This window comes from Filicampus tigris, chromosome 14 (genome assembly GCF_054856515.1).
Source record: "Filicampus tigris isolate MCC_2025a chromosome 14, RoL_Ftig_1.0, whole genome shotgun sequence".
Taxonomy (NCBI): Eukaryota; Metazoa; Chordata; class Actinopteri; order Syngnathiformes; family Syngnathidae; genus Filicampus; species Filicampus tigris.
The window spans coordinates 3,258,790-3,275,000 of record NC_141230.1 but is presented as its reverse complement, the minus strand read 5'-3'; the positions used below and the strand labels follow the sequence as shown (position 1 = coordinate 3,275,000).

General features: G+C 41.3%; 1 protein-coding gene across 15 annotated transcripts in view; it reads left to right on the top strand.

The window, feature by feature from the left end:
• The window catches only part of lmo7a (LIM domain 7a), an 86,337-nt gene that overhangs the window by 42,841 nt on the left and 27,285 nt on the right, over positions 1–16,211 (top strand). For 10 of the 15 annotated variants that reach the window (XM_086050694.1, XM_086050693.1, XM_086050700.1 and 7 more), the window contains 4 exons: positions 8,675–8,705; positions 9,163–9,276; positions 11,097–11,304; positions 12,625–12,877. In XM_086050694.1, the coding sequence (XP_085906820.1) occupies positions 8,675–8,705; positions 9,163–9,276; positions 11,097–11,304; positions 12,625–12,877 (606 nt within the window). Of the gene's footprint in view, positions 1–8,674; positions 8,706–9,162; positions 9,277–11,096; positions 11,305–12,624; positions 12,878–14,726; positions 14,991–15,342; positions 15,637–16,211 lie in introns of all 15 variants that reach the window. The other 5 variants (XM_086050701.1, XM_086050703.1, XM_086050702.1 and 2 more) reach the window with 4 other exon arrangements.

The following is a 16,211-nucleotide window of genomic DNA, read 5'->3' as shown; positions in this document are numbered from 1 at the left end:
CTGTGTGTCTGTACTCTGTGTGTGTGTGTGGGGGGGGGGGGGGGATGTATGTATGTATGTATGTGTTTATTTATTTATTTTTATTAGCTTTAGCTTACAAGCTAATAGTAGCTTGTAGCTACTAAGGAGTTGCTTGCTCTTGGTGGTAGTTAGTAGTAGCTTCATGATAGTTGTTTGTGTTGGATTGTATATGACTGTCCCGTAGTTGATTGCTTGTAGCCTGCAGTAGTGTGTTGCATACTAGCTCACAAGGTCAGAGGGGCACATGTTTTAAGTACAGCCCAGTTGTACTTGGTTCTTGCATAATAATACTTTGTATTGTGTTGTATAAATTCCACTTGATGTATGTAATGAATCATTACATACATCAAGTGGAATTTATGATGATAATACTAATGATATTCCTGTAATGTTTAATATTATTCCAAAAATGTGTTGAATCAACCTTAATAGATACCTCTTCCCATCAACACCACCGCCAACTCTTAACACAGGAACAAATACAGTAAAACATATAAAAGCCGCTGAGGAAGTTAAAAGCAAGTCGTGCTTGAACGCTCATCCCAAATATTTAGAGAATTTCAATACTGCTTGACTGGTTTGCCATCGAAACGGAATGTGTCGCAGCAGAATTTCAAACAGTAATACCGGCTTGTGTATGGGCTACTTTGAAATATTACAAAACTTCAGACCTGGGTAATGATTGTTACAGTTGTTCTGATGAACTTGTAACATGCATATGAACTTGCACCATGCTGTAGAAACCATTAAAGTATTATCAGATGTGTGTGTGCTGAACTTTGAGCTTTGTGGCAATTTTATTGCCTCATGCTTGTGCAAGCTTCCCTCTGATAGAAGAGCTGTTATCAGTGACGTACAGACAAGTACAGACAATATCAAAAGTGTCATATAGCAATAGTGTGTGTTGTGGCAGAGATGCCTGTGATAAGACAAGCATTTTGTTCTGTACCTTAAAAGATGAGATTTGACCAGGCCTGCCTGATTCATCACACTCAAGGTTGTGATTCACCGCCTTCTTAACGCAAATCTTTCCTTTTTTCTATTCGGCTGACAGGGAAATTAAAGTGTTCCAGATGAATCATGGAAACTATTTCACTTCACCACGGAACTACAGCCTGGAGAGCAGCCTTCAGGAGAGTGTAGCTTCAACTAGCTTGTAGCTTGCGCTGTATTGTAATTTACAAGCTAGTACAGTATTTAGAAGTTGAGAGCTTTCGTAGTTTATACTACATTTTAACTTATGATAACTTATGGCTTACTAGCTCGTTCAGTTAATTGTAATTGGTAGCTAGTAGCTTATATTAACTTGTAGCTGACTAAATATTACCTAGTAGCTGCTGCCTTGTTTCATGAATTGCGCCACTTGAAGTAGCTTGTGCATGCACTAAACTCTAGCTTATATCTAGTAGCTTGTAGCTTGTACTAGATTGCATCTTGTAGATGTTAGCTTTTATAGCTTGTTATTTACTAGCTAATAGCAGTTTGTACAAAGTACTACTTACACACACTAACTAGATTTGGCTAAAGAGATATACACCAGAAATAACAGATTTAGTTTATAAATTTTACTCCCACACTCAGCATATTGCTATCTTTATCACCATATTAATGTGTACAACACATAAACATTAGGATGAAAAAAACATTCATTCTTCTAAATAATTTGTTTAATTTACATTTATTTCATATGTTAAGTTGGGGTTTGTTTTGTTTAATTTGGGAGATATAAATGTTCATTTAATTTTTAAAGATAATATACTTTTTGTTGTATGAGCAGTAAAAAATATATATATATCACATTAACGTATGACTTGACTTCCGATGAGCTCGAACCAAGTAGTGACTCAACTTGGTTTGCTTGATCTTTTTTTTCCACAGTGACTTGGGACTTGCTTGAGACAAAATGGTTATGACTTTAGACTTACATGTGACTTGCGTGTATGTGACTTACTCCCCCCTCTGGTGCTTATACATTCCTCTGAAGGATATAAATGAGGAGATACATTAGATTTAGTAGTTGTTTTTTAAAATTGTTGACTGTGGATCAATGTGGGGGGCGGCACGGTGGTCGACTGGTTAGCACGTCCGTCTCACAGTTCAGAGGTCGTGGGTTAAATCCCGGCCCCGGCCTCCCGGTGTGGAGTTTGCATGTTCTCCCCGTGCCTGCGTGGGTTTTCACCGGGTACTCCGATTTCCTCCCACATTCCAAAAAGATGCATGGTAAGTTGATTAGACTCTCTAAATTGCCCCTAGGTGTGATTGTGAGTGCGGATGTTTGTCTCTGTGTGCCCTGCTATTGACTGGCTACCAATTCAGGGTGTCCCCCGCCTACTGCCCGAAGACAGCTGGGATAGGCTCCAGCACGCCCCGCGACCCTTGTGAGGATAAGCGGTATCGATAATGGATGAATGGATGGATCAATGGGGGATGTTCCAGAAGGAATACTTGTCATCACAAGCAGTACAGAACGCCCACTAGTGCTCCTACAGTATGCGAATGCAAATGATATGGATAAGAGTGACCTCTGCGTGCACGTGTGTGTGCGTGCGTGTGCGCGCATGCGTGTTTGTGTGTGTCGGGTGTGGCAGTGTCATGCTTTCCTACATGGCGTCACTTGTGTGGCAGAAACGTTAGTGATGGCGAACACACCATAAACATTAACGGGGTGGTGTTAAAAACCAGACCTTATTCACTCCCTCTTTTTACACTTGATGACACAATACAATGCCTGGCACGGGTGCCTCCTCTGTTCAAGGGTTTCATTGTGTTTTGTGTGTGTGTGCATGCATGCTCATGTATGAGAGAGAGAGAGAGAGAGAGAGTGAGTCTGTGCACCCGCGGCTGTGTGCGCACCCGCGCTTGTGTGAAACCTAATAAAAGAGCACTCATCAGTGACGTTTCAGATAAGGTGTTGAATGCAGGAGTACAAGTTCCAACCATCAGAAATTGTGCAGCTTTTGCATGATTGGCTTCGAGTAGTTTGTAGCTTGTGAAAGCATTTAGCTTACTAGCTACCAGCTCACATTTAAAGGACTTAGGTTGTCATGCTGGTCTGTTGTTACGAGCTCATGTCTATTTTTTGCTCAGGAAAATGAAACTGACATTCATTTTCAATTTCATCAACCAGTTTTGATGAAATCTGTACAGTAATTTCCCCCAGAATGCCCCGTTTTCGTCACCAAAATCGATACATCTCCATGGCCCCTATTGTCATAGACAGGCGCCTGTGCACTCGGTGTAAAAACAGGCACATCTACATTCATCAGGTATGGGCAACTTAAATAACGGAGGCAGCCATAATTTTTTTAAATCAGTGGTACTGGGGGCCACGTAGGTCCACACACCTCCTAACCAGCGTATACCACAGAGTTTTAGCTTAATATAGTTCATGCTCAGTTCAAATTAAGTTTTCAAAAAGGGTTTGAACGCTAAAAAAAAAATTAAAAAAAATAAAAACATATTGTGGTATTTTTTTCCCAGTGAAAATTGCTCGCGTGCATAAAAATTACCGTTCAAGAACCGCACAAAACTGCTAGACAGCAAACCAATATTAAGAACTAATTTTGTGCAGTTTGTCACAAGAATCAACTCACTCAAAACTTTAAGGTTATTCAGATTCTATGTTTGTCCTACATGTCATTCCAAATCTCCAAATGATTAGGCCTACTCAGGTTGTAGTAAAGAATAGTCTCAGACCTGGTGCAAGTGCAACTAAGTGTGTTTGCCATCTAGTGGTGAATGGTGATATTACAACTTAAAACCATACACAGTGAACCCTCGTTATTCACGACAGTCAGGGACCAGGCGTGCTGTGAATTGCAAAAATGTGTGTATAATTGACACCAGAGCTGGGCATTCGTCTATGCTTTAGTCCGTCTATTAATTCACGTCTGTATTTCCGACCCGCACGGTCGGTCTGAGTCAGCCAAATGGTGACGAGAGCGGACTTTACCGGCACCATGTTACACGCAGGTCCCACTCCTTACACGCAGCCAAACAAATAAAAAATACAAAATAAAATACAAAATAAAACAGTGTTGTATACCTTTCGGTCCTACAGATGCAATGACATATGCCCTATTTTGTTTTTATTTCACCAGTCACCACCCTGTGCGTGCGTGCGTGTGTGTGTGTGTGTGAGTGTGTTTATTTTTATTTGATTTTTTTATTTTTCTTTATTTGGCGGTGTTGACTCCCTTTGGAATTACCTCCCATTGGATGTTAGGCAAGCCCCCTCTCTGTCCACTTTTAAAACCTGGTTGAACACACATTTGTATTCTCTGGCTTTTGATCTGACCTGAAATTTTCGGCTCTTTTCCGGTGTTTATTGTATATAGTGTTTTTTGTTCATTTATTGATTCCATTTTGTTGTATAATGATTGTAAAGTGCTTTGGTACAGCTGTTACGAAATGGGCTATTTAAATAAAATGGTATTGTATTGTATTGTGCGGCGCCTGCATGTAACGTGAAAATTATGTTTTCGACACCGATTGGCTGTTGCCGGCGAAGGAGGGATAGGGACCCCGTGGGTCAGCCGGAATAAATATTAGTTTTTAATAATCACAAAAAATGATTAACATTGTTAAACTTATTTGAGCAAATTTGTTAAATGAAATGTGTATCAAAATGGTATCTCTTTGCATTAGGCAGTATCCAAGAAGTAGTGCTCAGCTTCAAAAAGGGTGATGATGGCTGATCTAGTGCTATCTGTACTTATTAGTTAAAAGCTTATACTAGCAGTACTAGTAGTTTCTAGTAGCTTGTTGCTTGCAAACTAGTGTTTTGTAGTTGTTTTTAATAGCTTGTAGCTTAGATGCTGCTAGCTCTTAAATAGTAGTTAGTTTGTACTGAAAGCATAAATTATACTACGCTAAAAGCATGTGCCTTCAGTTTTTGTTAAAATATTTATACTGAAAAAATACAGGACAACAATATTCATCACCTTGTGTGTCAGTCAGGTACTAAGGGCTCACAAACATTGGAGATACTGTAGGCTTTTATTGGACTACAACCATATGTGTAACAAATATTAGACCATATGAACTTATCCTCATACCATAGTTCTCAAAATTGCGCTTATTGGACAGTGTGCTGAGTGCAGCATCTTACTATTAGCGCCTGTACATATAGTCGCTGTCATGTGAAAAACACTTATCTCCATTTTCTTTCATGTTCTTATTTTTACCTGAATCGTGTTTCCTCATTACAGACATCGCATTAAAGCGAAAATTAAAAAAGTTTCCAAAATTGGAGAAAAGTGCTTTTCACAGAACAGCGACGATATGCTACCATTTTGTTGATCTCTGAGCCCTGTCTGCGTCATGTGTGTGTTTGAACGAGAAGTTTGCACAAGTGAAAGGATGAGCATGTGTGGAGCTGCAGGGCTTCCTGCGGGAGTTGCCAGAAGGCTTTGCAAACATTTGCTTTCACTTGTTTGTTCCCATCCATACTTATACACAATACAATAGAAGAGAATAGGAATCACACTAACTATACAGCTGGATCACACTGACTCTCAGCTGATGGTAAAACAGCAACACCCTCAGGCTTTGGACCCACTGAAATAGTTATTTAGCATCCCTTTATTTTTAGTCTTGTCCATTTGAAAATAACTACCACTATAAGAAGAAGCAGCATGCAGTAGTTCTGAATAAGTGTTGCATGGCTGCATGCATTTGGAAAAAATAGCGTCCTGAATAGAAGTGGGTGTGAGATGACACTTCCTGTTTTGGGAGTTGAGCTTTTTCTAATCATGAAATATTTGGAGTGCAGTATGCTCAGTAAAGGCATCTTAATTAAGGTACTTCATAACTAGTGGTGGGCAGATCGAACGCAATATTGTTGTTGATCCCAACACTGATATTGACATTGATTTAAAGGTGGAGGAGGTTTTTGGGGGGAAACGTTAACTCCCCTTTATCAGCAGAAAACACCTTTTATTGCTAAAAAATTTACTTTGAGAATATGTATATCATTTCAAACCTATACTTAACATAGTAGTAAAATTACAATTACATTACATACAATATTTGTGTAGGAAAAAAACATGAATATAAAACAAAAGCAGTGAGTTGGTACCGTCATAAACCAAGGACTGCCTAGATTTTTTTCCTACTTGTGTGCGACCCACTTTTGGGTCCCGACCCACCAGTTGACAAACGCTGGCTTACAATATGTATGTGCTATGGGAAAACAGTACTGAAGTTATTTGTTGAAATGGCCTGTGAGTCCGTAAAAAACTCTCAGCTTGCTAGAAAACACAAGTATCTCCCCGTCCCTCTCGGCTCTTGGCACATACGCAGCAACAACGATGCATTCAAACACACTCAGAAAATCAGCATGCTGTACAAAAGAAGAGTAAATGGCTCGCGAAAGCCAGCCATTCCGGGTGTGTAACGCGGTCTAACTGTGCAAAGGAGTGGGCTAAATAATGTTTGGGTATTTTCACACCAACAGCGTAACGCAGTTTGAAATGACCTGTTTGCGCCATTGCCGGTGTGAATGCAGCCCACTTGCTTTACAGCCAATCAAAGTGGTTCCTCATTTAAAATGAGTGTGCGAGAGGCGCATAGTCCTTGACATGGCAGAAGCAGAAACTGATTTGCAGGAGTCCATGCAAGGGGTTGACGCACAATTAGGACGTTTATTAGGAACTGGAAGCAGACCTCCACAGTCGGATGGTGTAAAGTTAGCACAGATCACCACTGTAAAATGGGCACTTGGAAACCGCTTTCCTCCCCGAAAGTACATGTCAATGTGTGAAATGATTTCTACTATGATCCAGAGGGAGTTTTTGAATGCTCTTTTTGTTGTAACACGTTACCAGAAGTACGGAAGTGGAGAGTGGGAGGCGGCGACATGACACCGAACAAGCAAAGCAGAGACTAGTGATTTGCCATAAACAGCCATGTTTAAAGGTGTTCAGAAGCCTGTGATTCCTGTCGTTGTGTGCTGAAATAAGAAGGAAAAATGAAGAAACCAAAAGCGGGAGGGAGGTAGGGAGGGAGGGATTGGATGGGAGTCCCCGTCCCCGTCCCCCTCAATTCCAAAATCCCAGCTGCGTCCCTGATGCATCCACATGAATTGTTACAAAGTATCATACCGGTGATTCTGACTCTGTATTCTTTCATCTTTAGTATCTAATTTATAGCAAATCTAGCAGCATCGCATACCATTATCATCATTGAACTTGTACAGTTGAGACCAAGTTTATCGCCAAGAATGTGCGCAACACAAACAAGGAATGTGTGAAGTTCCAACTCGACCATTCACTATCAAATTAATTCATGTCATTATTACTGTTTTATGCCCCACCCACACCCTAGCAGGTGTATCAGTCAGGCTGCATGCAAGGAATGTATGAAAGTGGGGAGGGCACATGTGCCTATTGCGTTGAAGCGTGACGGCGCAAAAGCGTGAGAGTACATTTACGGTAATTCACCACTGGTGTACTGTGTGGGCCATTATCACTGTTTATGGGCCTCTCTGAATAGAGATGACGCAGAGGCGATTGTGACTGTTCTGACACTATGTGCTTTCACTCCTCAAATTGACACTGTCGGCTACAAATCCAATGTAAAACATTAAATTACATAATTCGCAACATTCTACCTTTTGATCACTTTTAACAAGCATATCATACTACAGATATCAATTAGAGAGCTAGCTCAAAGCTAACGCAGCAGCCTACATCTTTCCTCAATGCTTCAAAACATGTTCTGGCTCAGAATACTGTCAAGCAACTGGAATGAGATGAAAGCCAGGAAGCAGAAACCTGCTTCACAAGTGACAAACATGTCATCAAACAGTTTTGTATAGCTCAAAGCTAAAGTAGCAGTCCGTCACACTGTGCTCATATCTGACTAACAGCAAAGACAGGAAATGGGAACCTGTTTCACAAGTGACAAGCACGTCAGCTCGCCGGTTGCATGGGAAGCTAACATAGCAGTCTACATCTTCACTCTGTGTTCATTTTGGTCAAACTCCACAAACAGGGAATATAAGCCAGTTTCACAAGTGACAAACATCTTGAAGCTAACCCATCAGCAGCTACCTATAGTAGCCCAAATGGCCAATGCAAGGAGCTAATGCAGCAGGCTACATCTTAATCAATGCTGCGCATTGTCACCCCAAACAGATGGTCAAATGCACCACACCAGTCACAGAAGATTACATCAAAGTCCTTTGTTCGGAAAAAATGGTTAGCCTGTTGGCTGGCGGCTAGCATGGGAAGCTGACATCTTAGTTCAAGCTTAAATTCATAATACTATAGTTTCTTCACAGTCATTGGATTATTTTTGTAAGTCCTTTAAAAAAACACTGGGCCGAACAAATAAATCAGTACTTCCCAATGAACCCCAACGCGATGGTATTTTCAGGAGCGTGCGTGTGCATGTGTGCATATGTGTATGTGTGTGTGATGTTTTCTCAGCCTTTTGTGTTGTTGTGTGAAGGGCGGGCACTGTAATCTGGCCTGTACCCTCACTTTCTAGCTCTTTCAATGCGACTATTTTATTGTCCACTCACACACACCCACAGACACTGACACATTCACCCCCACATACACACGCATACACTCTCGCCCACACACATACATGCACTGTATACATACAGAAACAGTGACCTCTCTTTTCTAACTATTCACTCTCACAGGGACGAAGAGAGCGACCGGAGACTCAGAAATGTGAGTTGTGATTTGATTGTTAAGTGACAGTGCAGTTTAGGTCGTCATCACCCTGATAATCATTTAAAAATGTTTTTCCTTTCATTAGAGGTTTGTTTTAAAACATACTAAGAAACCCAATATGCTAAGTAGTTATTTAAAGGCCCACATAGCAAACTTATTCTTGATAAACTATTAGTATTTGTGTGATAACTTTTGACACAGGCCAAAACAAAAACATTTGTGGGCTGCAAATGGCCCTTGGGCCGGACTTTGGCCACCCCTGAAGTGCTTGTATGTACTTTATATATTTAGTATATTAACATTTAGCTGTTAGATTTCAAATTGTTTCTGACAAAAATCAACTAGTCAGACAGTGAATTGTTCAGTTAGTAAATCAGTAAGCTAGTTTTTTTTCTTGTTTTTTGTGAAGGTGCTACAAAACGTCAGTTATTTCACATATGTTTGTATGCTACAGGTGCTGATCACAATTTACTGGCTTGGTAGAAAAGCTCAGGGCGAGCGCTCCTATGATGGACCTTACCTGAATTTCAAGGCGTTCGAGGGATTACTTGGCACAGCACTTCACAAGGTAACACCACACATCAGTATATTAAAAGAAGCACTTTTACTGTATGAATATTATTGCAATCACCTTTCACAGCCACTGCACGTTGCATTCTTGTAGGCTTTCTTGGTAAGTGCAGGATACCACGGCATACTGTATATGTCGCAACGGGGAGTCCAAGCTAAAAGGCCTATATGAGTCCATGGCTTCACTAGGTTATTTAAGTCTTGTTTACCACCTTGCTCACTCTCATCAACATGTGACTGAACTGGTTTGGGCACATTTTGTGCATGCAACAGTAATACTGTAATGCTACTCAAACTGGGATTGGCTCCATCACAAGTGTGCAGTGCTTGTTAGAATGTAAATTAACTTCTTTAACAGTATTTAACAGTGACATCCATTTTAAGTAGGTTTTGTTTAGTTCAGCAGTCACCCACATTTTTGAAATGGAGAACTACTTCTTGGCTAGTGATTAATGCATTCGCTGAATTTGATACACAACAATAATAAATAACAAATTTGGTCAAATTACCTTTAATCATGTGATTGTAATTATTAAGAGGTAATGATATGTGATCATGATTTCTCAAAAAAATTATTATGGAACAGTATTTCAGGCAGTGTTAACATTTTCAAATGATCACTTCTACAACATTCGTAGAAAATCACACGCCATCACTGGAGAACAGACCCACCAGCTACTCATGCGGTCCTTTGGGCTACCTGGTTGACCCCTGGTTTAGTGAATTAGTTGGTGTGTTAGCAAGGGTTAGGATTAGTTAGTCAGCATGTGTTTGTTAGTTTGCTAGCTAGTTAACTTGTTATTTTGCTACTTTACTAGTCAGACAATTATTCAGATTGTTGCATTGATAATTCATGTGTTAGTTAGTTTTTTGATTTATCCATTCATTTGGTTGCTATATATGTAGTCAGCTAGTTAATTCACTAGCTAATTAGATAGTATGCTTGTGAGCTAGTCAGATAAGATAAGATAGAGAAGTTAAGATGTTCAGTTTGTTAGCTTATTTGTTAGTACTATAGCTAGTCAGTTAGTTGTAATTATTCATCATTAGCATTGTAGCTAGTTAGTCAAATATTGAGTTATTCAGCTAGCTAGTTATTTAGTCAATAAGCCAGCTGGTCAAATTGTTAGATAATCAATTAACTAGTCAGCCAGCTTGTTTGTTTTTATTTGTTTTTGTGAGTCAGTTATCTAATATGTTAGTTAATGTGTTGCTCAGCCTGTCAGTGAGTTTGCCAGACAGCCAGATAGTTTAATTTGTTTGCTAGTTCACTGGTCAGGTAGTTAATGTGTTATGTTGCCATTTAGTTTTGAAATACTGACATTGTGTTTATTGCATGTGTCATCTTTGCAAAGCGTGAAGCAAGAAAAGTGGCTATGTTTTGATTGTTGTTTGTTGGTCGGGATCTACCAAGATTATTCTTTTAATCAGACAATGGTGCAGATAGAGGAATTTTTTTTCACTTATTGAAAGCTAACAGTCTGCGTGCATTGGGAGTAAGTGGGGTATAGTCCCCTGGGTACCATACCACTGAGGACGATACTCCAACAGTAAAGTGGCACAAGTTAAAAAGATACAGTCATTTGTGCCTTCCATGAAAAAACATACTTAACTGAACCTGAACTGAACTATACTTGTTGGACACTGAGGTTTTGTTTAAATGCAAAAGCGAGAGGCCCATGGCCAAGCAAGGCCATACTCCACAAGGGAGTGTTCTCATGCACACCCACACATACTGGAACAAAATATTATAACTGCTTGTAATAATGTACACTCCACCCCCTCACAATCTACATGTGTGTGTGTGTGTGTTGAAAGGCTCTACAAGAATTGTCTGGTCAGAAAGGCAATAGCATCCAAGACAGTGGTTTGGGAGATAACTGGCATTCAGAGCGAGAGGACGATCATCAGTTAAGAGGAAGAGGAGGTGGACACAGGAGAGACGACTCCTTGGACAGTTTGGACTCTCTGGGCTCCCAGACGCTTAGCTTCTCATCAGACGCCACACTCAAAGGCAGCAGCGAGGGTAGGACATGTCCTACTGACAGCTCAGACCATGTTACTCTCTTTTTCAAAGTCTAACATGAATATTTAACCTCATCTTGCTGGATTGTCAAATATTTGTGGGGCGGGAAACTGCGAAAAGGTGACTTGTTGCCGCCCTCTAGTGGTTTGTTTCAACAAGGCAATGTTTTGGTTGAAAGTTCACTGGGGATTATAGAGCATGGTGAATATGCTTGCATTAAAAAGGAGAGTACTGTAGACACATTATGGTTCATCCTCCCCCCTAAGATCGGAGCAGTTAGACATTCCACAAGTCTCCACACTGACTTGTAAATGAACCACGTTCCAAACGAGAGGGGGAAAAAAAGGCTCCATTCTCTTGCCAGAACACACAGTTGTCCCTCCTTTTTCTCACATCCCCTGTCTTGTTTTTTACAGCCATTGCTATTTTCCTCTTCAAGTCAACCCAACCCAAAAGTTATACTATGCTTTTGTTGGAAGGGCCTACTGAACTGTTGATCTTCCAGAAATCCAGCCGTATAGGATGACATGTTTTACATCGCCAGAAAATGTCCTGTGTTAAACCAAAATTTACAACCAATGCTTTCATGCAACAAATGTTCACATTCTAATTTGTTGTAATAATCAGAAAATACATTTTTTGCCCATTTTTTTCTTGAGATTTTCTTATATAATGTTTTTGAAGCGGGTGGGGGCGGGGCGGTTACTGTCTATTTGTTGATAAATGTTTGCGTTTCTACCAAGTACTGTATCGTTTTAACAATTCACCCGCTTCTTTAAAAAAGGACATACAGTAAATAAATTCTGAAGCCCTCTCAAATTTTTGGGGTGCTTGGATTTACTTTAGAGGCGCTTCAGCACCCCCAAAAATGGACTTGAGACGCCGATGGCTTACAGTCATGTACTATTTGTAGTACCGGGTCAGCCGAGGTACCATAGTGTGACCACTGCTGGTCACTCAGTGATCAAAGCAGATTTGGCATTCTTTCTGTAACATTGGCAGCTAGAAATGGAAGAAATACACACAAATATTACCCTTAGCTTACCTTGTTGCTTTGTACCTTTATAGATGGCTGTTCCACTTTACTGCAATGCTCTGTCTTATAATGTTGGCCCTAGTCTCCTCTTGTCCTCTTCAATAAAATGTAATCTTACGAAGAAGTAAGGACAGAAGAGCAGTGTTCCACTTTATTTTTGTTTGTTTGTTTGTTTGTTTGTTTGTTTGTTTCCTTCAGACTAACGTGTTCAATGCGGAAAGGTTTGATCAGTTTCCAGTAGAACTAGATGAAACATCAGTTCTTCATCTTCTACTACCTTCCAGGGTGTTGCAGCGACGCCGAGGCTGACGCAGCTTTCAGGATGGCTGACAACAAGGAGTCCCTTACTTACCGCCGCTCTGTCACCCTCACACCGAAGGTCACCACGCAGTTCAACCAGTTCCTGCCCAGTAAAGACAAGGCCGCGGGATATGTTCCCGCTCCTCTGAGAAAGAAACGGGCCGAGCGCAATGATGACAGCAGACGCAGCTGGGCCAATCCTGTTTACAATGATGAGGATGACATTCCAATCACCAGGTACCGTACTAAACCTAAACCACTAACTGAAGCTCTGGCTGTGTTGGGAATCACTCCCTACCCACTATATTCAGGGGTGTCTAACTCATTTTCTGTGCAGGCCACAAATTGTTGTTATGATTTCCCTCAGAAGGCCATAATGACTGTGAAACCATACAAATACTGTATATAATTCACCCATTGTATAATTACATATACACAACAAATTGATGAGTAAATAGTTTTGAAATCAGATGTAAAGGCAATTTGCTTGAATCTATTCTGGATTAGAGGCACAAACTGTGAATTGGAAGTGGTTCTGCCATTTCAAAGGCAACACATGTTTGAGTCGCATTTTTTGGTTTTGATCCTGTATCAGGTGGCGCGGTGATCAACTGGTTAGCACGTCCATCTCATAGTTCAGAGGTCATGAGCTCGAATCCGGCCCCGGCCTTCCTGTGTGGAGTTTACATGTTTTCCCCGTGCATGAGTGTGTTTTCTCCGGGTATTGCGGTTTCGTCACACATTCCAAAAACATGCATGGTAGGTTATTGAACACTGTAAATTGTCCTTAGGTATGATTGTGAGTGTGAGTGTTTGTTTGTCTGTGTGTGCCCTACGAGTGTCTGGCAACCAATTCAGGGTGTAACCTACCTACTGCCTGATGATAGCTGGGATAGGCTCCAACAGGCCCGCGACCCTTGTGAATATAAGCGGTTTGGATAATGGTGGGAAACTGTATCATTACACATTAAAGTATAGCTTATCCCTTTTATAGCGCCCTCCATGTATCCCCCAATGCATCTAGAAAAGTAGTGAACAACCAATGGTCGCTATTAACATTATACAGTATCTCATGATGTATTGGACTCTTCATGAGTTGTGGCTTCAAAATATCTTGGATGGACAAAGCGATCCAATTGTATTTATTTTGTAAATAACACTCAGAAAAAAATATTGGTGCATGGTGTGAAATATCGTTTTTACTTTGCGGAGCAGTTTTGCTCATTCATGACTACATTTGAGGAACAACTTTCCAATTTTGTGGAACCATTTTGTGCAGGTTAATCCCGGAGACCTGAAGCAAGGTTGTTATTTAACAATAAAAATCTGATTATGATTGAACAACTGATAGTCTTAAATTCACATTGCGCATAGCAGCAAACAGTATTTTTCTTGTCTAGTAACATTTTCAGTCGGACAATTTTAATTTCATCTTAAACCTAGTAGTTCTGAATGAGTTGTCTTTTCACAAAGCTAAATTGAAAAAACAAAAACAAAAAACAGATAAGACCTACCGGAATGTATTTTGAAAGCTTTTGTTGCGCAGAAGTCACAATCAAAACTCAGGACTCTGTTGTGAAAACAGATGAATAACATTCCTGATATTATAAATATTTAGAGCCAGACATCTGTGAAAAGTGTACTCAATCATCCAAGCACTTAATTCCAGCGTTTCACGATAATGTCAATCTTAGGTTATCATAGCAATTAGCATAGCTTCTCTGTTTTTCCTTGTCACCCCTTCGTGAGAACGACTTAAGTATAGCTTATTTGCCGTGATGGAGGTCCTGATTACTGACATGGAAGCAACTGAGGAGAGACTCCATAACGTGTTTAGCCGCACTAGTAGCCAGCAGACGCTCGTTGCTTGCTAGCTCGTGTGGTGTGAATAGCTCTAGAAGTAAATCCCTATATACGGATTAGGAAGTAGGGGATGAGTGAATGATTCCAAACACAGTCCATGTTTTTGGAATTTTACATTTTGACTCATTTTCTTCCAATGCTGCTGATGTTTGTATGTGGGTCGATGGTCCTTGTTGGTACCGGTGTTGTGTTTCCTTCCTGCTTCCTGGAATGGCACCCTCAGTGACGCCAGGCCGCCCCCTGACAAACATCCGATATCCCCCAGTGCTCACCAACAGTGGGCCTTTGAATACGAAACCGGCAGCGACTCTGACTCTGACCGTCCGGACCCCGATGTCGTTATGGATGACCTGGCCAGCCGACGCTTCCACAGCCCCTCGCCGGCGCCCCCTGCCAACTTTTCCGTACCGATTAGCCAGTCGGTTTTGGGTATGGCGCCTGTGGGGCAATGGCCGAGGGTGACCGTGAGCCCCAGTGTTGCTCGCAGGTCAGAGAAGCAGTGGTGTGACTGTGTTGTGGCAAAAGCACAAACATGGACGCTTCCCTTATGCATTCAGTTTGTTCGTCATAACATCAGGCGATATCTTTGGATGTGGTCATGCTAACAGCATCATTTGCTGTTTTTATTTTTTTTCCTGTTTTGAGCCAGGTTGCGGTTCAGCTGCACGACTTTATTTGCCCTGCCTGATTATTTTTCTGCACTTTTGACTGTTTTTTGGTTTTATGCTTGCGTTGAGCTGATGAGGATCATTCCCCCCCTCCCTCTACTTTTGGTGTGCCGTGACTGCCTAACAAACCAAATGCTTTCATACGCCGTGATTGCGCCATCTCTCTCGAAGCAGCGGCGACGGCGAGGAACAAAGGGCCGGGCGCCGTCCCCCGGTGTCCACTGACAGCATTTTCAGTGATCAATACGGCAACTCCGAGGATGAGGACGACGAGGTGGGCTACGCAGACCCTGTGCAAGACGACCTCTACGCCCGCAAGGTGGGAGCCAGACCCCTGGTAGCAGGCGATGCCTCGTACCACAAATTCTTGCCCAAGTTGTGGATGCCGGAGGAGGACATTCACATCCAGAAGATCAAGCTGGGCTCTCAGACGAGACCGTGGTACAGGAAGATGCAAGGGTTCAGGTCTGTGAGGCATACAGGAATCCACATCGACTTAGGGCCTGATTTACTAAGATCCTAAAAAGCAAACGCTAAATTGCGTGTTCATTCACTAGATTGTGCGCTCTGTTTGCATCAGGTGTAGAAGTGGAGACTATAGCATTTCAAATAAAACTTGGTCAGTTCTTAGACCATTCGGAAGTGCCAAAATTATGAATAGCTTTTGTGCTGGTTTGTACCTGCCTCTCAGACATGTGATTTAAAATAAAAGTTACATTTAGTACGTTGGGCAGACACAATCCTGGTTGTGGCCAGTTAGTAGATCAGCTTTGTTTGCTTGCACATAGACATGTTGGCACCTGTTTTCAGACACCAAGCCTTTAGTAAACCGGGCCCTAGTCAGAAGAAACATAAGACACTTCATAAGGTACACACCTCCAGCAATCAAAGGGGAAATCAACCCAAACGTATTTTTGGTACCCAGCAGGCCCAATCATTGAAACACGGCATTCTGATTAATATTGCGTTTGTGGAATATGAGTTAAGCAGCAAAATCCATCCCCTTTTAGCCATCTCGGGGGACGGCCATTTTGTCACTT